Below are 27,336 nucleotides of genomic sequence, written 5' to 3' on the forward strand. Positions count from 1 at the left end.
AATCCTGCTGCTGCCTCTGACTGACTGTAACACGGCCCCGACTAGAGAGCTGCTCTACGCTGCTCTGCTCTCTCTCGTAGTGTATTTTACTAGCCCTGCCTCGGCTGCCTCTCTGCCGCCATTAAAGTCCGTCTGTTTTGGTGTTTGGGAGTCGGGGGAAAAGGATGAAAGCGTCAAAGCAGACGTCAGAGAGACGGGGACTATATGGACCTTCCAACTGCCAACTAAACGGCAACCCGAAGAAGTAAATATGCGGCTAGTGACGGTTAGTGACGGTTAGTGCTGTTAGTGACGGTTAGTGTCGGTTAAGTGAGAGAAGAAGCTCCGAGTTGGGATATTGGAAAGGGTTTCTCTGGTCTTTTGGAGGTGGTGGAGAGGGGGGAGCTCCATTTGTTTTGGCTTGCAGTGGTGAAACAGGAATGTAAACACAGCAAAAGGTAAGGTTTTCTTCTTCTTGTAGAGTTGATAAGGGCCTCTCACAACGGTTACAACGGTTACAACGGTTACAGGAGGGCAACACATAATCCCCCGTACTGTTAGCAGGGCAACCAGCTAGCTTGGCAACCGTAACCAACATAACCGTTAGCCTTGTTGTCATGTAAGATATACTAGCTAGCTCCCAGGGTCTGTTAACTAGTAGCTGGTTTGTTAGTTAAGTAAAGTTATCTTAGCTTAGTTAAACTGTTTATTTCAGCCGGAACCATTTGCTAGTCACGAGTAAACATGTTGAACGTGACTAGCTGTGTGTGGGCTAAGGTTCCCGTGGCGGATATTACATGGTTTCTTAGCTTTGTTAGCAACAAAACATGCAGCTCTCTTGAGGTATGTCATATCTCTCAATATGTGTTGAATACCTCTCACGGTGTGTTGGTAAACTTGGAGGCGTGGTGGTGCACAGTGCAAACCAACTCTTCTTCTTGTGAGCTGTCCCAGAGAGGTATTTATTATTTATTTATTTATTTGCACATATATAAAACTGCACAAAATTCAGTTAATGAAAAAAACAAACAAGAAAATGTGTCAGGAGAGGTCAAGAAGCCTTACAGGCTTATAAACAAAGGACCTCAATACAATAACAAAAAAGGAAGAAAGATCTAAACTAACATAATTTAAAAAATACAACAAAAGTTAAACAACAACAAGAAGTACACAAAATGTGCAGAAAAACCTAACCAAACAGTGGAAAACAATCCAATAAAAACATTGAAATACATACCAAAAAAACAGTACAGAAGAAACAGAAGAAAAAAAAAAATCTAAACATATGTATTTATTTATTTATTTGCAAATATATAAAACAGCACAAAATCCAGTAAATTAAAAAAACAAACAACAAATGTGTCAGGAGAGGTCAAGAAGCCTTAAATGCTTATATACAAAGGACCTCCCCACCAACCCCAGGAGAAAAAAAAAGTATAAAAGTATAACGAAAAAGAAAGAAAGATATAGACTAACACAATTTAAAAAATACAACAAAAGTTAAACAACAAGAAATACACAAAATGTGCAGGAAAAACCTAACCAAACAGTGGAAAACAATCCAATAAAAACAATGAAATACATACAAAAGAAACAGTACAGAAGAAAAGAAAATATATCTAAACATATCAAAAGATTATTAGACGTCATGAATTAAATGTGATGATAATTTCCTTTTAAAATCTTCTAAGGATAACAAGCTCTTGATAACGTGTATTTTGGTGTTCCATATTTGTAAACCACGATATCTGAGGGATTACTGGCTATGTTTTGTTTTGTAAAAAGGCAGGTGAAGATGAAGTTAACTTCATCTTTTATTAGCTTTTATTTTTTTTTCAGACTGTAACACGGGCACATGTGGTTTGGATCATTCACTTTCATATGTAGGTAAAAGAGGATTTGGGGCGAGTTCAATTTCGGTGCACAAGTAAAGTGTCTTAACCAGTCACGCGCCTCCCTCCTGCTGGGTGTCTGGTTTCATATGTCCTTGTCTCTTGTTACTCCAGCTCGGTTGTAGGGCACATTTGCCTGGTGTATATAACTTACTGTATGTGTTTTAAAGCCAGTGGTCAGGAGATCCAAGTGTTGCACCTCAGGTTGCATCTCCTTCGTCCTGTCTGGCACTGCTTGGTGGGTCTGTAAATATTGCTCTCTTTGATTTTTTGCTGCAGGTTAGTGTGAGGTCAAGAGCAAACAGCACTGTAGATTTTCGCAAGTGTTTGACAGTAAAATGACCTAACTGACAGCTATGTGGCACAGGTTGCTGTAATAAAAGCATGCTTTGTTTAGGTTTTGTGTAAGCCACTGAAAACCTGGAAAGTTGAGCACCATATTTTGCCTGTTTTGAATGCAGAATAATTTCTCTCAAGTGTATTGTGAATCATTTTATCTTTGAGAAGTGTATGCCTTTGAGTTATAAGATATTTTGGTGTGTTTTTTCATTATGTAGTGTAATTCAATATATTTATTTGGCATAACATCAATGTTTTTTTCTTTGTGTACCCTAGTGTACTGCTTGCTGTGTGATCTCCTTAAGAGTGGATCTGCCGAGCTGAGAAGCCCTCTCAACGGCAGGAAGCCTCCCTCAGCGGCGGTGCGACGATGACCGAGCTGGTTGCCAAGTGGGCCTGTGAATACTGCACATACGAGAACTGGCCGTCAGCCATCAAGTGCACCATGTGCCGCGCTCAGAGGCCCAGCGGGGGTGCCATCATTACTGAGGAGCCCTTCAAGAGCAGCCCAGCTCTGGATGCCAGTCTGCACCAGTGGGACCCTGCAGGCCTCAGCAACAGCCCCACCCAGGGGGGCTCCAGCCTACTTATTTGTCCCGACTCCAGCGCCCGACCACGTGTACGCATTGCCGATGTACCTGAGACTAGTAGCAAGTGGTCATGCCACATGTGCACCTACTTGAACTGGCCTCGGGCCATCCGTTGCACCCAGTGCCTTTGCCAGAAGCAACAAGCTCAACAACAGCAGCATAGGCAACATGCATCCCACCAAGGACATCATACCCAGCAGCCAGGCAGCCCCACAGAATCACCCCAGAGCTCAGGCTCTGGATGCCGCCCTGCTCCCCTGGCCACCACTACAGACCCCTGTGAGGAATATAATGACCGTAACAGGCTCAACACTCATGCACAGCACTGGACCTGCACTGCCTGCACTTACGCGAACTGGGCCAAGGCACTCAAGTGTGTGGTGTGCGACCACCCTAGGCCGAATAGTTTGCTAGCTGAACCCATTGAGCTGGCATCAGAGCCTGAGAGCCAACAACCTTCCTCAATACTTAACGAACAGGACAGGGACAACAGGAGGGGTGTTGTTGGACATATGGTTGGGCAAGGAGTAGGGAGTGTGGTAAGTGGGGTGGTGGGTTGTAGCACCAGCCAAAGGAGGTCACCCCCGACCTTGAAACGGGAGTCAGAGGTGAACATGGAGTTTCAGAGGATTGAACTGGCATCAGGGGCTGGGATTGGGATTAAAGAGGAGCTGGAGGTGGATTTCAAAAAACTGAAGCAGATTAAGAACAGGATGAGAAGGACTGATTGGCTGTTCCTCAATGCCTGTGTCGGTGAGTTTCAGGAATACTGTATATGATTTTATTATATTGTATTACATATTCAGCTTGTGTTTTGTGATGTTATGAGTTGTGCAATGAGTCAACTGAAAGATGTAAGGCAGGCCAACAGAGAAATGTGTGAATGAGAAATAGGATTCTCCAGAATTTGTGTGCATCCTTGATATGGTTTTACCATCGGCAAGGTAATTGGTTGAAATAAGTTCATATAGCCAAGTCAAGGTGATTCTGATTTGCGTCCTACTGATGCTGAGATATACAGTATGCATAGAAATCCCCTGCTTACAGCTAGTGTAAAACTCCCCTACACGAACGGTGTCCAGCCACCCACACTGTAGACTGGTGGTGAATGTGGAGTGGGAGGGAGGATGAACATTTTAAGAACAACTAGCGATTGTTTTTTTTCCCACTCTCACACCACTATCTCACTCTTTCTCCTGCCTTCGCCATGGCTACGTAGAGTTTGCTCTGCACACCCACTCAACCTCCAGGCCTTTTTTCCTTATATGTCTCTTTGACAGACAATTCTTCTGTGTTACCCCGACAGCACAAATTTGACATCCCAGTGAAGCCCTTGAAGTGATTAATAGTCATACGGTTTTTCATACTACATAACGGGGTCTGAATGTCAGAGAAACATCACTGTGTTAGTTTGCTTCTGGTCCTACACTGGGTCTATTACTGCATGTAACAGGGTGAATTCCCTCATGTCTTTGTGGCTTGTCCCCTTAGGACCAAGTCTCGTCTGGTCAGAGTGTCTGATGTGAGTGGGTCTGATTTCTTTTAGTATATTCAAGTATTAGCTTTCCTTATCTGATAAGAAATTCCTCCATTGTCCCTTGAAGGAAATGAAATCCAAGCCGTGTCAGAATTCCCTCTTTGCCAGCAAATTTATTACATGTACTTTGGAAAAGTTTCCATCTGCCAACAATTCTTTTCATGATCGATATCTGCTTATTGTTTCCTCGATTAATCATTTGGTCTTGGGAAAAATTACCATTACAGTTTCCCAGAGTGCTAGTAGACATATGCATATTGTTTTTATTTGACCAACACCTCCAAACCCCCTAAATATTCAGTATACTGTCAAGAAAACAATATAAGCAGTAAATATTAACATTTGAGGAGCTGGAACCAGAATTGTTTTTTGACATCTTTGCTTGTTTTTGCAAATTGTTGGCTATTGACTAATCGACTAATAGTTTCAGCACTAAAAAATGTATTTCAGTGTCTGAACTATTTGCCCTCAAATATTCCCATAGTGCAGTGGTTCTCAAACTGTGGGGCGTGCCTCACTGGGGGAAGATGTGATATGCAATAATGTTTTGACGTCGGAATTTTTTTCATGGCGGAATAGTAACCAAATTGGCTCTTTATACATCCATGGTAGCAATGGTGTTCATTCAGACAGTTTGCAGAATGGACAGATATTTGACAGGGACATAAAAGGAAAAACAGACGATGCTTCGCAGATGAACAAAACAACATGCTCATGTGACGGTAATCAAAAGAAAGTATGACAAAGCAGGGCTGCACCGAGTAGCTCAAAGCTCCATTCATAACGTTGACATTCTAATTATTATTAAACTTACAGAAACATTAGTCTACCTTCAATCTTCTCTTCCCTCCTCTCTTTCAAACACATACAGAACGAGCGATGCACAATCTGTCCGTCTCTGTAATTGCCTCAGTCTAAAAGTCAAAATTTATTGAAAAAAGAGAGATCGTAATTATTTCCAAAATTCACTACATGTTTTTATTTCCGTCATCTAGCCTTTTAAAAACAACAGTTTTACTGAGGTTAAAAACAGTTTTCTCTCCTGCACACACCTGTAACGGGGTGGTCTAGCAGCAATCCAACAAATTACATTTATATAAATATAAATAATAATGAAGGCAGTGGGAGATGAGGAGAGACCAGTGTGTATTTCATGTCTGAAAACTCTGAAAGCTGACAGTATGAGACCAAGTTAAGAGTTAAGTTAAGAAGACATTTAGAAACATTAAATCCCAGTCACGTCAATAAAAAAAGTGGTTTGATCATGTTTATCCCTCATCCTACCAACCTATTTAACATACTAGGACTACCGACTGAATAAACTATAAGAAACTTATTTCTTCTCAAAACATTATTGGTTATACAATTAGAACCACTGCCACAGTGGAACAAAAATGCAGTGTTCATAGTTGTCACACTACATTTAGCCAATAAACCCTCAATGCAGAGTTTCACCTTTATTCCTGTAATGACATGCAAGTTACACTAATGCCTCACTACATCTGTCAGCCATGACACAAGGTGATAATGATTGGGGGTGGAAAGGTTCACAAAATTCACGGTTTGGTTCATATCACGGTTTTGGGATCACGGTTTTCGGTTCGGTACATTTATGTTACAGCGAGGAGGTCATGTTCAGATTTCAACATGCTTTTCATTTATTTGGCAAAAATAGGTTAACAAATGTTTGCCTAAACAAAAGTATGGCTTACATAAGGAACATAAACACTTCTTCATTGTCAAATCTTAATTGAAAGAATAAGTCTTCTACAGTAATTAGTGCAAAAAAGAATGCAGCTCTGTTATTTTCATATAAATATGATGTTATTATAGACTAAGGCCATCAACATAAATTGAAGCAAAGGCTCAACCAGAACTATACTAAAAAAAAAAAAGAAAAGAAGAACAGTTTAACATATGTCTCAGCTCCCTGATTATCAGCTCTTAATTGAAGATTAGTTTTTCCACTCAAAAAGTGCAGTATTTGGAAAGGAATACGGTTGGATTTCTGTGCCAGTGTGTTATTTAAAAATAATTAATACATATAAAACACATTTCAGGGATTGTGCTGCTGGAATTGCTGTGTTGCTTAAGTGTATAGCGCGGCTCAAGTAATGTTACGTTAATCATATGCTGAAATCCAGCGTCCTCCACGACTGCATAAGGCTGAATATCTTTCACTATAAACCTACCCGATGCTTTAGTTATGTTTTTTGCCCTGTCTGAATCTGCTTGTAGAGGCTGTTTAAATGCTGCGGGGAGAAGGAGTTGCTCTTTCCTACCCGACTCTCTTCTCCTTGCGCTATCGACGCACACACCGGGGTGATGTCTTCATTAATGGTTCATCATATTAGAAGTATTGCTGCTAGCATAAACCACACGTGTTGCACAGTGCTTACTCAGTCACCCATGTCCTCCCGTGTCCCAGCCTCCTTCAATAGGCCTTGATTTCTAGTGTGACAATAAACGGGAGCCAAACTCTACATGAAAATAATACACAATCGGCCTCATAACTTATTTCAAATGAACCGAACAATGCATACACGCCCCGAACCGTGATTGCGAACCGAACGGTTCAGATTTTTTACCTGAACCGTTCCATCCCTAATAATGTTTGATGTATCAATTTAATGCTCACGATATAGCAAACTACCTAGTTTTAATTATCGTAGTAATGAGTGAGTGAATGAGGTATGACCAGCTGCAGTCAGAGGGCATTGAGGTGAGTGCATAGCCCAGTTGTGTTGAGGAGATTCAAGCAATCTGTCCTCTGTTTCTAGGGAGGTTTTCCTGTCATGGACGTATAAACATAGGTGTTTGTAAACAGTGACCTTAAAGTTCTGATAGACGCTCTATTTTCCTTTGATAAAAATAGCACGACCCATGCAACAGAAGTCATTAAGTCTTGGGTAACAGCAATGGCCTTCGCCCCTATAATGTGGATGACCCTAGATCAACTCCCTTAACTCATATGATGTTACTTACATGTATGGTTACACCCTGTACAGGAAAAGCGCAGACGTAACTAATGTTTTTATTAATGGCTCTGGTTCATTTAGGTTCCTCAGTAAGAACTGTCAGTGAGTCAACACAAACAATACAAAGGAACTTGCATTTAAATGCAACGCTATTAATGACACTTCTGCATTTCCTTGCTGTACCGCGTCAAATTGTCTGTCATGAAAAAGGACTAAATTCTTTATTAATTTGTGTTCCAGTAAATTGGGAAATCCTTGAAGATTGTTTTCTGTAAAAGTCCTCTGTCTATCAAATAGTGATTGGGACTGGGTTAACTGCATATAACATCCATCTTTTCTGGATTGAGCTATTAGTTAATTTTACAACTTTTAGGACATAATGATTTAAATGAGGGCTACCTAAGTGTTCGTACTGGGGAGTTGATTTACCTTAAAAAAGAATTGTCCTCTGGTTTACAAACGTCTCTTTATACATTCATGGCAATGGACTCATTGGCGTTTTCAGTCCAAAATGGCGAAAGCGCTACCGCTGCGCCATATAGCGGCTGTTGTCAAAAAAGTACCAGTGTCGCCTCTTTGCTTCTATACTCTTAGATGTCGTTTAGCAGGTGGATTTTTTTCTGGAGTAACCTGTTCCGTTTTGGCGGTAGTGACCCTTCCAGTGACCCTGCCGCTAAGCAACCATGACAACACATTACGTATTTTTCTTAGACGCGGAGTGATACTGAAAGTGCAAAGGAATCAGACGTCATAGCCATAGCAAGTGGGTATTATATCACGGCTATGAACCAATCAGATTGCTTACTGAAAGAAAAGAGCATGTACTGTGTGGAGGGAAAAAGACCAGCATCACTTAGCCTGATCCCTTCCCTTTTTTCTCAGTCTTTCAAGTGTACGCCTGTTTGCATATTTTCGCCTTTTGTGTTCTTTAAAAGATCTGTGGGTACAGTACTGACTGCAGGGCTACAGGCACGCCCACGCTAATGGAGTGTTTTGTGGAAAGTGGTTGTGATCCCTCTCCATCACACTGCGCTGCTATTGTGTAGTTGCTGTCCTCATCTCTCACAGACAGTGCTAGCCAGCTCCACATGGCACAGCGAGTCCTTCCACCCACTCCGTGTCTCTCTCGCTCTCGCTCACACAGATTATGCAGCTGAGCATTGTGTGTGGTCCCTTTGACACGAGAACAAAAGCTCAACAGTGTTTAATGCTGTCAAATGTACGAGAGAAAACTACACGGGCATTTACTGTATATGCTAGAAATGGAAAGAGACATTTTGTGTAGCTGTGTGGCATTGAAATCGATTTACACTTTCATTTTATTCTGTCATAATAACACACTCAAAAGAGTTGATTCTCCTTCAACAGATAATAACTTCAGCTGTATCTCACTGTGTTGCTGGTTTGATGACATTAATAGAGGCTGGCATTGGTGCTGAAACCTTCTGAAGTTTTCTTGTGTTGATCATACAACACATTTCATTCTAAGTAGACTTTTATCAGTGTGTGTGCACTACTGCTTTGGTTTAGGAGTTGGACTAAAGATATACCCATCACAGCTCACTATTGCACACACACTACATGCACGTCACCTTTTTTTCCAATCCTTCCTACATTAAAACTAGGGCTGTCAATGTTAACGTTATTTCTGACACAAATTCGTTTTAACACCACTAATTTCTTTAACGCATTAATGTCACTTGCGCTTTAAAGGTGAGGAAAAACATGCATGGCGATTTTAAAGGGGTCCCTTGACTTCTCATGTCAAGATATGTGAATGAAAATGGGTTCTATGGGTACCCACGAGTCTCCCCTTTACAGACATGCCCACTTTATGATAATCACAGGCAGTTTGGGGCAAGTCATAGTCAAGTCAGCACACTGACACACTGACAGCTGTTGTTGCCTGTTGGGCTTGAGTTTGCCATGTTATGATTTGAGCATATTTCTTTATGCTAAATACAGTACCTTTGAGGGTTTCTAGACAATATGTGTCATTGTTTTGTGTTGGTAATTGATTTTTAATAATAAAGATATACATACATTTGCATAAAGCAAGCATATTTGCCCACTCCCATGTTGATAAGAGTATTAAATACTTGACAAATCTCTCACAGATAAAAAAAAATGTGCCATTAATTTGTGATTAGTCGCGATTAACTATGGACAATCATACGATTTAATTGCAATTAAATATTTCATTCGATTCACAGCTCTAATTAAAACACAGAATAAGCCAAAAATGGGCACGGTCTGAGCATCAGATGTGTCTTAAGTTCATGGTGAAAAAAATGTTTAAGTTCCCAGTCGAACATCTGGATAATCGATGTGTTTATTTAAGAGGAAGATCACTATAATTATAACTTACTTAGCATAATAACTTAAAAGCAAACGGCTGTAGTATGTTTTCTGCTGCACACAGTCAAATATGCTTCTATAGTTTGACGTTCTTTATGAATAGATCAGCACTTGAGTTAGTGTGCTGATGGTTGACATAAATAGCTTCTGTCATTAATATTTGCACTTTGCGCAAAAGAATATAAAACAAAGAAAAGCAAACACCTGCATCTGTCGGATCAAACACTTCCTTCAAGCCTCACGCTAAGATCTAAGCCTGGAGATTAAGAGGGGAAAAAAATAACTGACAGATTACAATGTGGCCCCCTATTGTCTTTTCCCCTTGACTTCAAAGTCGGTGAAGTCTCGAAGCTGTTACAGCTGCCACAGAGATAAAGCACATTCTCATTTCTAATATTTTATACTTAATGGTTGAGCAGAGAATGTCCTCTGCACAAGGTTGTTCTTAAGATAAGTCATTTTATATCCGTTGTGATGTGATTTTAATCACAGTGATCAACATATTCGAAGTACAATGCATGATGCAAACAAAAGTAAATTGATAGTCTTTTGTTTTACTTTTCAGATCTTTTGATATATAGTAATCCTCATGCTGTTAATTATATGCTTGAAAGTCTCCATAAAAAAAAAAAACACTTTAAAAATGTGATCTTGTTTTGACTTGTAATCAAATGCAAAATGTTCTTTTTTTGCAAATGCACACTGCCTCTTTGGTTCTACTATGTTACATTTCTTCTATTTAAAAGTATCAAAACAAAAAAAAAGATCCATTAATGTGACCTTTTTTCCTTCCTCTTTGTCTGAAAGGTGTTGTGGAAGGTGACCTGGCAGCTGTGGAGGCCTACAAGTCATCGGGAGGGGACATTGCACGACAGCTAAAATCAGACGAGGTGCGCTTATTAAATCGGCCCTCAGCATTCGATGACGGCTTCACGCTGGTTCACCTAGCCATCCGCTTCCAGAGACAGGACATGCTGGCTGTGTTACTCACGGAGGTCAGTAGAGACAACCAATATGATTGTTAGTCTAGTCCATGAATCTCCTGCCCCAGGTATTGGCTGATGGTATCTTTTTGAATTGTGTTTACACTGCGACCGTCCGCTGGACTCCACCGCTTTAAACTTTTATGCATGTTGGTAGATCAATGTGGATCATTCTGTGCAACAAATACTAAATGGGAGTTTTTTCTCAGTCATTCCCCATGTGACATCACTCAAATTTGTTTCTCATGCTCCCATTCAATCTGTAATAAAAATTCAAAAGATTGAGCATAATTCTGTGCAATTTACAAGCTTTAAAAAAAATGAGGTGATCAAAAACTGAATTGTAAAAATTGGTAGGTCTATGGTGGATAGGGGTGTAAGAAAATATTGATACACGAGTAACGCAATATTATGTTGTGCGATGTTTTTTGCATGCAGTATAAATGTGTTATTTTCAGCTATTCTAAAATGATGTATTTGAATATTTCTGCATACTGGGGTCCCTAAACAGTCTTAGAATTGCATAAACTGGGTATGACTAGAAAGCTGAGACTCTTGTGGATCCAATTGTATTCATGTGCAATGATGTTAGTCCCCATAGTAGCCATTTCACATTGAGACTTTATTTCACTCAGATTTTAAATATATGATGGTGTGTCTCTATACTATGACAGTTTTCCTAAAATTAGATTTGAAAAAAATACCAATACGCATATATCGCCTTATTTACAGTATTGCAATATATTGAATCGTGACCCGTGTATCATGATATGTATCGTATTGCCAGATTCTTGCCAATGCACAGCCCTAACTGTGGATTACACTCTTGAATTATGGGTATGATTGCGGCAAGGCATTTTCTGGGTCAGCGATGATGCAGTTTTTTCCTTGTGAAGTCTCTTAATCTCAACATCCAATGAGATCAGCCAGGAGGAATCGCAAGGGCAAAGGGTCTGTAGAGAGGAAAGGGACTTGAATTCAATCACACACTCCTCTCTCTCTGCTTGAAGGAAGTCTCCAATTTGATGGCCGTTCCTGTGTTCATAATGATTTTATGTAGTTAATAATTTTTTATATTGAGTATTTTGTTAAAAATGTGGGTTCCCTGGTGCATCTATGGCTCACTGAGCTAATGCGTATGTATGTGTGTGTGTGTGTGTGTTTTTGTCTGCAGTGTGCATGCGCTGAGGTTGATTGCAGCACGCTTGCCGTCAGCACTGTGATCCCAGATTATCTGTATACACACCTCTCCTCCCACACTCAGTCACTGTCCCAGTTTCTTTTCCGAGTGGGTCAGCGAGGAGCCACTGGCTCATGCCCCGAAAATGCTTCAAAGCTGACATCTGCTTGAACACCAAACACAGATACATTTCTTCTCCTCATCTTGTCCTAGAGGCAACTTGGATTAGATTTGTGAAAGTAAAATAAAATCAGATCCCTTAGTTAATTATGCTGGAAAAATTATTTCACTTAGAGCCACGTTGTTCTTACTGCATATGTGCAAAATTCATATTCAGCAGCCACCACTTGCCTAAGCCAAAGGCCAGTAGTGCAATTCCTACCATATTCCTCGGTGTGTGTGTGCTACGCGGCCCCCCCTCCCCCTCCCCTGCTGCCGTAGTATTAGCTGGGAGATCAGCTATTCTCTCGACGGAGCATCGTAAAAAACACTTCATTCAAACTCCTCGGAAACAAAATAAAATTCACTGAAACCGTCTTGGTTAGTCTTTTCAACAAACACCAGCTCTGGTTTGGTCGAAATACACCCTTCGTTCACAGAGTCAGATGTGAAAATATGCTATTTCTCAGCTATTTGTTTATGTTTTGTGGTTATTTGTGACTTCTGCAATTGTTAGAAATGCTCTTGCTCAATCATCTGCCTCTGTCTCATATATTTTTTTATATTTATATTATACTTCCTTCCCCTTTCATCCTCTCCTCTCTGCAGGTGTCCCAACAGGCTGCCAAGTGTATCCCAGCCATGGTGTGTCCTGAGCTAACGGAGCAGATCCGTCGTGAGGTGGCGGCCTCTCTTCACCAGCGCAAAGGAGACTTCACCTGCTATTTCCTCACTGACTTGGTGACCTTCACCCTGCCAGCAGGTCAGCACCACAAGCAAATATGCAATTGTCTATAAACAATGGGCATAAATGTCATAACATGAATTCTAGAAGCTGTCAAAGTGTACTTTCTGTTTTGTATAAGGGTAACTTAAAACTCTGTTGCTGAAGAAACCCTGTCTAGCCATCCCCTCTGGCTTGCCAAGCATGTGATATAATGCTTGTTTTGTTTACTTGTGGCGTATGAAATTGCTTGTTGTTCGGGTGCTGAGGGGACATAATGCTACGGTTGTCTGTTTCCAACTGCAGAAGACGGAGGCTACCTCTGGCTCACTGTTTGAGCATTGTTCTTGCATACTGAGTATGCCAGCCCGCCGACGATGCATGTCTCTCGTTCATAACAAAGCTATATTTAGCAATTTTGCCAATGACTCTGTAAAATTGCATGCATTCAGTGCTATTTCCGTTGAATCTCATTGTGTGGAATAGCTATTTACAGTCCAGTCTGTTGCTGTTACTAGCTAAGCTAAGGATTTTTATTATGTAGAGTGTTCAGGACAATACAGACCTTGGCTTCTGGCCACTATAGAAAGCCATTCTGTTCAATTACACAAAGTCACTGCATTCATTTATTTTAGCTGAAGAATACGCCACTGTGTCGAAAAGAGCTCCGAGCATGCAGTGAAAGCCAGTGGCCATTGTGGAAAGAACAAAACATGGTGGCTTGAGTTGAAATGAGCCACGACAAAAAAAATAATTCTAGTTGGCCCTTTCAGTCAGTAGCTAGTTTAAGAAGAGTTTAACACATTCATCAAATAAAACAGGAACTACGCCCATTTTCAAAATTCATACTTGTTATTCCTATGGTCTAAGACAGTCCAAAAATATTAGTAAACATGAACAACTCTCTACCAAATCCAAAAACTAGAGTGCTAAAACTCAAACTTGTGAGGTCATAGGGTATAAAGTGTGTAGCTGCTCTATAGACAATGAATGGGGAGAGATGTTCTAGATGACACTGAGAGCACCCAGGGGGAATGTTCTGAGTATATGGAGACATTTTCTGTTTCACAACTGACAACACTACAATGGAATAAAGCTCATTTGGTTATAAAAAAGAAAAACATTCTGTGGGTCCACAAAATCAGTCTCCCATTTATTGTCTATGGAGCAGCTCCAGGTTTTATACCCGATGACATCACAAGTTAGAGACTCACCACTCTGGTTTCTGGCTTTGAGAGAGAGTAGCTCATGTTCACACATATTGATTACACCTTCCTAGGTCATGGAAATAACATATGGGAATTCTTAATTTAGTTGTGTTCCCCTTTAAAGGTAGAGTTGGTAAAGATTTTAGAAACATTTTTATGCTTATGCGCCGGTGACAGCCGTGTCTGGAGGCATTATGTTTTCGGGTTGTCCGAAGGAACGCCTTTAGGGAATTTTTCAAATTTGGCACAAACGTTCCACTTGGATTCAAGGATGACCTGATTTGATTTTGGTTGTCAAAGGTCAAAGGTGAAGGTCACTTGTGACCAATTTATATCGGAATTATGACAATTTCATACAAATGTCTAATAGGATAAAATGATGAAGTGATGACGGTTTGGACAGACATGGATGTAAACTGCAACTTGACTTGTCGGCGGAGGCATTCAACCGCGAGGCGGTAATTCTAGTTTATTATATTAGTTGAAATTCTCATAACATCCCGACAGCGATCAATAAATCAAATGGTCTTACAAAAAAAATTACAAAATCTGGTATCTGATGTTGTTGCAAGACTGTAATAAGCAACACTGTTTTTTTTTTTTGGGTTGGGTCATTTTTAAAAATCTAGTGTACTCTTGTTAGTTTCCTCATCATCAACCCTGCCTTTAACTTTCCCTGCACTTGTGTCCCCTCTAAAATCGCTGTTTTGATTTCCGTCATTCAGTTCTCTTCTTTTTGTGTTTTTTTGTGTCAGACATCGAGGACTTGCCCCCAGCAGTTCAGGAGAAACTGTTTGACGAGGTGCTGGACCGAGACGTACAAAAAGGTGAAATATTTACTCTGTCAACTTCATGACTTGGTGTTAACCTATCATATGCTGTGCATACATATGGATACAATTGCTTTGAGAGAGAGAGAAACCAGATCCAAGATGACAACGATGGTCTGAGAGGCTTGGCAAACAGAGGAAGCACCGTCACAAACTGTGTACTATAATGGGAAGGCTGCTGAATACTGGCAGTGTTATATTACTTGTATTTTCCCTCTTGCCAACACAGCGTTTTGCCAGCCTGCTTGTCACACTGCCAGGCGGTCTGTCTTTATCGTGCGTACCAGTTGCGTCTGCCCTAATCAGCCTAATTGAGTTTTAGGGATTTCTCTGATCCCCATTGAATGATTGTATTTCCTCTCAGCCCACACACACACACACACACACACACACACACACACACACAGACAGACAAATATAAACAAACCTTGAAAAGGCAATGCTTTTCTGCAACAGTTCCCTTCTTTAGTTTCCTACTCATTTGTGTGTCCTGTTTAAATAGTCCAATGTGTCAAATGTTAGGCACTGCAGTATAGGTACAGAGAGAGACAGAGACCCTTATTTCACCTTCAAGGTCCTCTCTGGGTGTGTTTGCTTGTACTTAACCATAAAAAACAGGTTAAGGGATTAAGACAAGGCCAGTTAACACTGCATAAAACATGATTACCTGGCCATGTAAATCCTTCAGGGTGCATGGTGTGTGTGCATTTGCAGGAAAAAATCCAGGACAGGGAAAGTGTCATGGTAACAATGTAATATAATCAGTCCTCGAAATGGGCCGGTACTCACCGGTACACACTACCGGCACTTCTTCATTTTACTCCTTAGCGTACCGTGACATTTTCTTGCGCACCGGCACATCTCTCAAGCTGCCGGTACTCTATTCTGCCCTCTCTATATCAGATTCTCAGGGAGATTCATAATGGCAATTCATAACGGCACAGCGCCAGCATATTTGCGTCGCACCTCATAAGCTTTATGAGCATAAAAACTATGTGGGGAGCATCTTGACGAACCAGCGCACGGCACGGGGGAGGGGGGGGGTGAGAACAGGGTGCTCTACTTTATCAATACAATGTTCACGTCCTTTTTGTAAAATAATTAGTTAACTGTTCTTCATAACTTTTTTTATTTGTGAACAAATATAATTATTGAAACATTATTTAAACGTTTTCTGAATCTGCTCTTTTAGGGCAAACATTTCCAGATGAATTAAATGTTCTGACGCAGGCTGTGATATGTGTAAATAATAAAATAATCATTTAACTAGTAATAATAATGGTCCAAAATGATGTGAAATTGCACATTTTTTAAGTCAAAAACCTTCAAATTTTCATGTGGGAGGACCTCCAAAAAACAATATCTCCTAGTATCTTTTATTCACTGTCAAAATTCAGATTGTGTCTCTTTATGCATAATATGTAAGAGCATCCTGACTGGGACACTACTCCTAAAACCTGAATGATACCCTACAATAGGCTACAAATAACACAGGAAAGCACTTTACCTATTAACACTAAACACACCACCTTAGCCCGATAATGTTCCAGTTGGATTATTATGGAGTTTTATAGGCCTACTATAGAGGATGCATAGCCCAAGTATAATAATAGCAATAAAACCACATCTGATTATGACTGACCCAGTATAACATGCTTAAAGAAATAATGACTAAATAGGAATAAGTCGTAAGAGATCGCTGATACCGGCCGATGCACATGCCAACATGTGAATAAGAGAGTACTGGCACTTATTTTTTTCCACTTCAAGCACTGAGCGTAATGCAAGAAAGATCATTCCTAGAAGCTCTGTGTAGTTGTGGCCAAAATAATTAAATATTGAGTTTGATTTACACTGAACAAAACCACATTGAGCTTGTTATATTGTTGTTGTTTTTGTTTTCATGAACTTGAAAGCTAAATAAATCAGTTTAATCAAGTTAATTTGTATATTTCAAAAACATGCTCACAGTAAGAAGACTGTGTTCTCCCACAACTGAGCCATTTGTCTCACTGCACAGCTGGTCCAAATGCTCCAACCCCCCCAAAAATCTGGTGAAATTATTAACATTTTTATAATAATACATGTAAATCTGGTCAAAGTTAGATTAGAAATCTGTCCATGCACACTCAATTTCGGCTTTAAAGTATGAAGCCGTCCACTTGAATTTTAAAAACAACATGCCGTTTTGTTTTATGTTGGGCTGTGATTGGCCAGTTGCATCGTCATAAGTTATACAAAAGAAAGAGAGAGATAGATAGGTTAGAATTTTTGAATTGACGTGTGATTTATTCACACAAATTATTTATGCAGCAGCAGCAGCAGCAGCAGCAGTAGTGCTGCAGGCTGACATGTTCTTCTGTCTGTCTCCATCTTCCCTGTTTCAGTGCCCGGGACAGTGCAGCTGACGCACTACTGTACACACACACGCACCTCTACACATAACAAACAGCGATATCTAAACATGGTCTATTTTGGGATTTATACATTATTACATACTTACATACTTTTATATATATATGTGTATATATATATATATATATATATATATATATATATATATATATATATATATATATATATATATAAATATAAATATAAATAAAAAACCCAAAGCATTCCAATACTGATTTGAACGTTGATTACCATAGCAATGGTCAAAGCTGTGAAGCATTCAGGTCAGCCCTACAGTTTTTATTCTCAATAAGCAAAGCTATGACAATGGTTATAAAATGCTAATATTTTTATTGAAAGATTTGTGGGAGGAAACTGGAGCACCCTGAGAAAACCCATGCAAGCATGTGGCAGATGTTGGCTTGAAAACTGTGACCTCCCTTGCTGTGAGGCCACTTTGCTAAAAAATGACCACCGTGTTGCCGTTTACAACTAAGTAATAGTTTGACAAATTTTTGTTTAAACACTTTGGTTTTTGTTCAGCATAATTCCCAATATGTCGCACTATTACTAAAGTAGAAGAGTAGAGGACTTTTCATGGGATTTGTTAATAAGAAAAATATAATTATGCCCCAAAAAGGTTTATTCTTTCACTTGCACTTTGCGACATGTTTCTGCCATAAACATTAGCATGTACGGTACATGAGGTAAAGAGATATCTTTACACTGTATATCTGATCTGGTTTCCTGTGGTAACCTGACTTCTAGCTGTCATGTAGTGTACATTCAGACCTGTGTAAACCAAATCTATTCCGACAGGTGTGTGTAGTCATTAACGCTCTCCCAAAACGGTCCTTTCAAATGCCATCACCTGTCTTGCAACATGAAAACCCCCCCACTATGGCCTCTATACAACCCTTGCACGTGCCTTAGGACAATGTGTTCTCATAGAGATACCGCACTCAACTTCTCCTCCCTTCTTGTTCAGAACTCGAAGAGGAGTCTCCCATCATCAACTGGTCCCTGGAGCTCGGGACCAGGTTGGACAGTCGATTGTACGCACTGTGGAACCGCACGGCTGGGGACTGTCTCCTCGACTCCGTGCTGCAGGCAACATGGGGCATCTACGACAAGGACTCGGTGCTCCGCAAGACCCTCCACGACAGCCTGCACGACTGTTCTCACTGGTGAGGCAGATTACAGTGTGTTATAGTCCTTTAAAACACAACCTGTGAACAGTGCAGCATGCTGGTTTGCACCTAGTCTCAGGCATGTTCATACTGTGTTATGTGTTATGTAATGCACCACACATCAATAGTGAAAAAAGGTGTTTTCCGGGCAGGTTCCACAACTGGAAGTGTTTGCCATCCAGTTGCCGAAAAATGAAATTCTCGCAGAAAGCTCCAAATGTCAAAAGTTTTTGATACCAAATCACAGCATGGCTTTTTCTATGGCATTCCTCAAGGTCTTGGTGTCATAATGTGGCAGTTTTTATCATTTTTTATCATTTCTCGAGTGATAAAAAATGGTCAAATTTATCACCAAATCTGTGTAACAAATGGTATCAACCCCAGAAATTGCTTCAACAATTTATGAGACATAAGAGAGCATGGGAATGGCCATCATATACGTCTATTATAATGTTCTAAGCTCTTATACACTTTTACAATTTATTTTAATTAATTAATTTATGCTTATTTCTGATATATGACGAGAACAGCTTGACACGCAATGCAGTGAGCTGCATGTCAAATTAATCTTCAGGTTCCCAGCTTTCAGATGATGTACACCACTTCTATGTGACATCCACTGTTGACCTGCTATCTCCCCCTAAAGAACCCCTTACACCCTTAAAAAAGACCAAAACAGGTCTATTGTGGGTCTCAAAGGGTTAATTAGCTGACACTTTAATTTGGCTAAACAAGGTGAATATACTGCATTTGTTATATACATATAGTGCACACTGAATAAATAGGTGTGTTTACACTAAATTCTTCACCATTGCAGCATTAGCAAAACATCCATATCTCATCCACGTCCATCCTTATACTTCAAACATTTAGCCGACTGTTTTACACAGTAATGTTTACAAAAAAAACGAGCAGTGTGAGTTTTAGTGTCTTGCTCGAGGACTTCGAAACAGCTGAAACTTGACATTCAACAGTCTCAAGTTACGTTTTGTTTTCCTTTAGCATTGCATGACCATGTTGGAAATCGGGACATGTGGTGTTGAGGTTGGGAGAAATACCAAGAATCCAAAGTCTGGATTGTTGGCTCATGCAGAGATCTGAGACTCATGATCTAGAAATGAGAGGCTTTTACTGGGGATTTAGACCTGTCACACAAATTTTAGAGGAGATTAATAGTAAACTCTAAACTGAAGTGTAAAGTTGGGAGCACTGGAACAATTTAAGGCCTTAGACTGATTGTACATGAACACAACAGCCCAGTGTGACTCATGTCTATTTCTAAGGAACTGTGGGTTTTGCAGTGAGAAAATTACTATTTACATATAATCAGTAATTGCCATCCAACCTAAGCCACAACAGAGATGAATAGCAGTCACACGCCTTTCTGCACAGAGAGGTCAATTAATGTCAACAGACAAAACAGTATTTGTGTGTGTGTGTGTGTTTGGTCTGCAGGTTTTACACGCGCTGGAAGGAGTGGGAGTCGTGGTATTCCCAGAGCTTCGGCCTGCACTTTTCCCTTCGGGAGGAACAGTGGCAGGAAGACTGGGCGTTCATCCTTTCCCTGGCTAGTCAGGTACATGCACATGAAAGCAACACACACACATTAATATGGAGGACAGTAGCTTGATGTGCTTAAAATGTGACGTACTAATGATGTATGAATTATGCAAGGAGCTTTACTGCTCTTACCGCAGTATACTTAATCTGTAGTGCCCTCTGAAAGTGCATCCTGTCTGTCATCGGCACTTCTCTGCCTCTCACCGCTCCGTGTGACCTCATTGACTAAGTATTTTGGGCGGGTTGTTATTATATCTGTTGTTACATCTGGGTGTGAAAGCAGTTATTGTGTGAGTTTTTTTTTATGATTTAGCACTTGGCTGGGGTAACTTGGCAGAGGGAATGTACAGTATTCAAGAATCCTTGCCTTGTAGTTTCACCGACCAGGATTTCTAACTATATTTTTCCCTTTGTGTTTTTTTTACAGCCAGGATCCAGCTTGGAGCAGACCCACATTTTTGTTCTTGCACACATACTTCGTAGGCCTATTATCGTCTACGGAGTGAAGTATTACAAAAGTTTCCGTGGCGAAACGCTCGGGTACACCCGTTTTCAAGGTGAGGAGTTGGTCGACTGTTTGGGCTAAAGTTGTTTTGATCAAATGTCATTAACTGTTGAGTGCAGCTCCATTCCAGTGGCCGTAGAAGAACTAGACTTCCTTTGTGAAATAGCTCCAGCCTACATGAGTCTGCATAGCTTACATAGCTGACATAACTGCCCTTCTGAACTGTCAGTAATTGCTATTTACAACATGCATCAGGCTAGTGTCTTTCATTTAAGGGGTATTTTAATACAGTGTGACTCAAAATAACATAAACAACATAACAAAACATTCCCCCGCCTGTCATAAGAGCAGCGGTGGAAGAAGTATTCAGATCCTTTGCAATACCACACTGTGAAAATACTCCATTACAAGTAAAAGTCCTGCATTCAAAACCATACTTCAATAAAGTATGCAAGTATAACCAGCAAAATTTACTCAAAGTATTAAAAGTTAAAGTACTCATTATGCAGAAAAAAAAGTCCCTGTCAATGTTTAACTATTATGTATTTAAATATGTTTTTAGATTAAAATTACTGCTGCATTAATGTGTATGTTGCATTTTACTGCTATAGATGTTTAACCCTTTAAAAACGGGCAGGCGGGAGGTCGCTGGAGGTCGCTGTTTGCATGATCCTGTTTACATCAATGTAAAATAAAAACCATAATAGCTAGAGCATTCATTCTTTTTGCAGTGGACAACTAAGGCATTCGCGTCATCCCGTTGTACGCTCGTGATGACATCAAGTTATATTACGTGCACAACGTAACAAAACACCTTTGCACTTGTTCTGCTCATTAAAATGAGCATATCTCAAAAACGAAAAAATGTGCATAGTTCAAATAACTTATGGATATTGTTAAGAAATATTTTGTTCATGTTTCTACATTTATAAATCTTTTGGATCAATATGTTTTGTGTTTATTTAGTAACATTTTATGAAAAACATGTCAGATTTTTTTCATAAAATATTTCTTTCTTTTTTATGACATAATTTCAATACTTTTGTCAATTATTACGGTTAATTGACTTATACAACCTTTTAGCTTAGGTTGTACAGATTTTAGGGATATGACGAATTTGAAGATACTCCAAAAAATGACATCACAATAGGCAAAAATACCAATCTAAGCACTGGCGTATCATTTCTATTGCAGAGTTCAAAAGGTTAAAGTTGTGCTAATTTTTAACAACTCTATATTCTGTCGGGTCATTTGATCTACAGCAATGCATCATATTCTATAAGATCATCATATGTTTGTAGCGTCGCTGTCCTGTGAGAACCACGGATCTCTAAAAAGTCAACTTTTCATGAGCTCAGAAAAAAAGCTGTTTTCAGCTTTGTGATGATGCATTTTCCAGCTGATTCCAAGAGGCTTTTTAAAATAGATTACTGAGCAGAAAAAGTAGGAGAATTTCCTCAACACATAAAGAAACAATTCATCCTTCAGTTTATCACAAACTCAATTCAAAATCACCAAATGTAGATATATGTTGTTTTCACTGGAAAGGATGGGTATGAAAAAAAATGGAATGTGAAACTTAACTAATAACTATGGCTGTCAAACTAATGTAGTGGAGTAAAAAGTACAATATTTCCCTCTGAGCTGTAGTGGAGTGGAAGTATAAAGTTGCATAAAATACAAGTATCTCCAATTTGTACTTAAGTACTACTGAGTTACATTCCACCACTGCATAGGAGCACACGTAGAAGTGTATTGTGATGCTGTAAAGTGTTCCACACACACATCCAGATGTGAACATGTGTAAACCATCAGAAACAATCCTGTGAGCGTGGAGAGGCGGCTCTACGTTTATGGCTAGCAGTAAAAACAGCCTGGTTTCAGTTTGTCTGCTGAGTGATGCTGCACAGGGGATGATGAAAGTGCTCTGTAATGGCCAACTGCTTGTGGTAAAGCCTGCCTGATGGATCCGTGATTTACTGTTGCCAGGAGCCAATGTAAAACACACAGAGGGAGGCGTGCATATGGGCGCCTATAGAGAGGGGAGGGGAGCTCAGTTAAAGTGGTGACCAAGTGAACCCAGTAAAAACACAGTGGTTATTGGAAGAGGAGAGTAGGCCTCTCAATAGCGGTGTTGGTTCTAGAGGTATTCATGAGGTGTGAGAGCTGCTTTGTGTATTATGCAACTGGAGAAATATATGAAATTCGAGCAGATGTTTTCTACTTTGTTGTGTGCGTAGCCAGTACACAACGTGCTAGGACATTTACGGTGGTGGAACGTAACAAAATACATTTACTCTACTTTAGTGGAATACTACTTTGCTTGAGTATTTTCATTTTCTGCTACTTTATACTTGTACACTACATTTCAGAGCAAAACAATTTACCTTTTACTTCACTTATTTGACAGCTATTAGTTACTAGTCACCTTGCAGATTAAGATTTTACATACAAGACATATGAACAGTTTATAAAATATGATGCATTAATACTGATTAAACTGCGCAACAGTGTATATATATATATATATATATATATATATATACACACACACTCAAACGATAGGTTTTACAACAAAGATAATCACATACTGTATAATGTCATCTCTTACTTTGTAAATTTAGATTTTCATCAAGACATAATGTATTTTCTGAAAAAGATTGTCTCCTTCCTCCTCCCTTCAGGTGTGTACTTGCCCCTTTTGTGGGAGCAGAGTTTCTGCTGGAAGAGCCCCATCGCTCTGGGCTACACACGGGGCCACTTCTCAGCACTGGTGGCCATGGAGAACGACGGCTTTGACAATCGCGGCGCGGGCGCCAACCTCAACACAGACGATGACGTGACCGTCACGTTCCTGCCGCTGGTCGACAGCGAGAGGAAGCTGCTTCACATTCACTTCCTCTCAGCGCAGGAAGTAAGGACCCCCCCCCCCCCAGCCCACACACACACACACACACACACAAAAACACACACAAACACACACTGTGCTACACATTTATTGTTTGTACTTTTGAATTTATTTGACACCGTGTTCTAACTGGATGGGAGCGTCCGTCTATCGCGTCACATCGCTTAGCATCGGACATTCTCTGACTGAATGACATAAATATGCACTTCTGTTACGTCATGTAAGCAAACCACGTACATATCAGCTATGTGCTCCATATCAAACTGGAGATGTAACCGGACGGAACCACTTAAAAGATGGGTTAGCAGTACTTGCTATCTACGTTTGTACTTTTTAAACAGAAAACACACGTTCTAAATTGTGATATTTACTGGAAGTAACGTACAATATAGTCCGCCGTGCATCTTGTTCGTGCCCGAGACAAGATGCGACAACACCCCAGGCAGTGACACAGACAGTTGTCGAGATAACAGGTGCACAGGGAGTTAAACAACAGATAATCTAACATTCTGATTGATTTCTTCATAACCACAATTTAAGTTAATAAAGACTAATTGTGGATGTTTCACTCACCAATCAGTTCAATCAATTGTATAATGTAACATCAGTTCATTGTGTATTCCACAATACTGGACAAAATAATCCAAGTAAGATGTAAGAGGAGCACAGGATGCTTTTCTTACTCTCTTGGTCCTCTCTTGCGTTTTAATGCACCCGATTTGTAGGCCTACTTTCTCTAATTTCTTTTCTATCGAGAAAAAAAAAAAGCCAAACGGGAGCGGATCAAAACGAGGCTTCGTACTGAAATACTGTAGTGACGGCCCACATTTCCCAGTGTTTCCATAGTTGTCGCTTTTGTGCTTTTGTGATTTTTCACTGGTGGATGCTATGCATTTAACTGCGAGCGTCAATGCATCTGCTCAAGGTGGCAATAATCAAGTTGATATCCTCATTTTATCTAATCTAATCAGACATTCCCTGTCCGTGTTGCGGCGCTCTCAACGCGAGCGACGGGGAAAGAATAGGAACAGAGCGTCCGACAAAAGCTCAGCTCAAAACGTCGCTCGCGGCCAGTTAGGACACTCCAATAGAAAACAATGTAATCAAGCTGATTTTGTCGCTGAAGCTCGCTTGCGTTGCATCCAGTTAGGATAGAGTGTTATGATTGATGTTTTTTTTGTTGAATTTGGCATTAAATCGGTTTAATTGCACAGTTTTGTGCAGAAGGTTTCTCTCCTCTGAGTCAGCATTAGTTAAAGCAGGAGTACATGATATCCTCAATTGAGACTAGTGATATGGCTCCCTCTGATGGCCATATTTGTCTCCCCTTTGTCCTTCAGATGGGTAATGAAGAGCAACAGGAGAAGCTGCTGAGGGAGTGGTTGGACTGCTGTGTGACGGAGGGCGGGGTTCTGGTGGCGCTTCAGAAAAGCTCCCGTCGCCGCAACCACCCGCTCGTCACCCAGATGGTGGAGAAGTGGCTGGACGGCTACCGGCAGATCCGCCCCTGCGCCTCTTTGTCCGACGGCGAAGAGGAGGAAGACGACGAGGACGAGTGACAAAACTGAAGCTGTGGGGCGGGGGGGCTGGAGGGGTCTGCGGGGGGGCAGGACTCCTCCCTCTCCTTTCTCTTACAGTTTTTCTTTATTTTTGTTTTCCTTTCCTGACACGGACAAACTGTGAAAGCCTTCAGGAGAGGACAGGGAACCACAAGCCCCCAACCACCTAACCACCTCTGACAGGAGACACCGCTACTCTTCTAGCACACGCAGGCACTCGGACATATACTTTAAAAACACTCGGACAAACCTGGGACTGAACACCTCAACTGCTGCGAAACACAGATTCGGGGAGAGAATAAAGGTTTACGAATGCAAATGACCTTTTTGATTTGTTTTGATTTTCAAATGTAAAGGTAAAAAAGGATTCTTTATCCATAGATGTAAATGCATGTGGTTGTTCTAAAAAAGAGTATAAGGAAATATACCAGCATTGATTCAAATCAACACTTTATATCTGTTCAGTGTGGGCACTGACAAAAGCACACTTCCAAATTGATCTTTTTGATGTTTTATTTTCTAGTTTAAGAGTTGGCTTGTTTAGCATTTTGTGTTTTTTGAATGGGCAGGGACAAAGCCAATAAATATCATTATCTTTAGAAATCCAGAGATTGTGTAATACTAAATGACTTTAATCCTTATTACTAAGCACTGCACATTTATTAAAACATTTCTATATAAATACAGTATCATTGCTTGAATTAAGGTCGTATATGAAGCTCTTGAAAAGGGAGATGTTCCCTTTACAAGTCAAATCTACACTCATCAAGTTTTAGCACACAAACATTCATGTTGGATCTTTTGGTTTACCTTTTTTTTTCCAGACTGATTGAACTAAGAAGTTGTGTGTGTGCGTGTGTGTGCGTATGTGTTTTTTTCTTCTCTGAACTTACTCTACATATTTATTGTTTGGAAACTTATATGAGCTAATAAGAGCTTTTTCTTCTGTATATTTTTTTTCTCCTTTTTGTGGTTTTGTTAATTATTCAATCTTGATGAAGACACGTTGCACAGAAACACTGTTGCTGTGAGGAAAGAACCAATCATGACCATCAGTGAAAAGTTTACTTGCATTGTTGCGTGCGATTTAGTACCTCATCTGGATGCCTAAAATCTGGTGCTTTTGTTTTGGGCAGGTGAGTGTGGGACACATTCAATGTCGACATAAACCCCCCGAGTCACACTTGTTTCATCGTTGTCTCCTACTTCCTCTTTGTCCCTTTTTCCTTGTAGCATTTGTTGTCAAGGTCACCCTTATGGTACACGTCAGTTCACCTCCTCTGTAAACGCCTGTTTGTTGTCATTATGTGAACCCATCTTTAAGTTTTTTGATTAAGGTCATTGTGAGACTGCAACATATAAAAACCAAAGCTGACAGGAAAAAAAAGAAAAAAATACACGAGTTGTTGTTACTTTTTTTGCTGTGAATGTTTTGCATTTTGTTTTTTTCTTGCCATTGCGTACTGTAACCTCTTTCGTGTTTCATTCAAGTCATACATGTTTTGAGCATCACCTGTATGTTGCTTTGTATTTATGCAATAGTTGCAGTTGTGACTATGATGGTTTGTGGATTTAGGCCTGACTTCACTATACAGAGTGTAACGCAATGAACAGGCAAAATAAGGAAAAAAAAAATAAAGGAAAACCTTTTTGAATGTCCAACTAAACTGTTTCCTGTCTGATATTCTTAGTTAGCAATTCTGTTATTTCATATATCCGTTAATTTTGTGGTTTACTGATAAAGGAAACTCTTTACACATCATTATCATCATGTCACTAGTTTTGTCTCTGTTAATATGATTAGATATGCTTTTAATTACTTTCACAGGTCAATTATTCATAAAGTTTTTCATAAAGTTTTCTTTTAATGAATTGTTTAAAAACACTATGATGTAGTTGTAAGTAGATACTGTATAAGGACATTTTTAAATGTTTAGTAATGTATTTGTCAATAATTTTAAGTTCTCCTGTGAAATATCCATAGCTGGTATAGAAAGAGTTAATAAATGATTATATTTGTCTGTAATCATAATTTCTGATATTTGATGACAAACAAAGAAGTCCTTATTAAATTAAAAAAGTCATGGTAAAGTATGTCGAGAAAAAGTCATAGTAGAGTATGTTGAAAAAATAAAAAAATAAAATGTTTCCTTAGTATAGTATGTTGAAATTTCTTTTCAAAAGTCATGGCATTGTATGTCGTAAAAAAGTCAAAGTATAGTATGTCGTAAAAAAGTCATAGTATAGTATGTCGAAAAATAAAAGTGATAGTATAGTATGTTGAAAAGAAAGTCAGTATAGTATATCGAAAAAAATGCAAAAAAAGTCATAGTATAGTACGTCATAAAAACGTCATAAACAATATCATTTGAAATTAAACTTTCCATTGGTATCAACCATGTAATGCTTGCATGTCAGAAAAGAGACTCCATGGCCATTTTCAAAGGGGTATCTTGACCTCTG

At 39.7% G+C, this 27,336-nt stretch overlaps 1 protein-coding gene across 1 annotated transcript; it reads left to right on the forward strand.

Moving 5' to 3' along the window:
- Window positions 1-26,540, forward strand: zranb1b (zinc finger, RAN-binding domain containing 1b). The gene is made up of 10 exons (XM_037782453.1): window positions 1-437; window positions 2,487-3,553; window positions 10,481-10,668; window positions 12,605-12,758; window positions 14,683-14,754; window positions 18,140-18,338; window positions 19,797-19,917; window positions 20,329-20,458; window positions 23,091-23,320; window positions 24,655-26,540. Exons 2-10 carry the CDS (start codon window positions 2,581-2,583, stop codon window positions 24,871-24,873), a joined length of 2,286 nt encoding a protein of 761 aa, XP_037638381.1. The 5' UTR covers window positions 1-437; window positions 2,487-2,580; the 3' UTR covers window positions 24,874-26,540.
- Window positions 26,541-27,336: the final 796 nt, after the last annotated feature.

Source organism: Sebastes umbrosus, chromosome 10 (assembly GCF_015220745.1).
Source record: "Sebastes umbrosus isolate fSebUmb1 chromosome 10, fSebUmb1.pri, whole genome shotgun sequence".
Classification (NCBI taxonomy): domain Eukaryota; kingdom Metazoa; phylum Chordata; class Actinopteri; order Perciformes; family Sebastidae; genus Sebastes; species Sebastes umbrosus.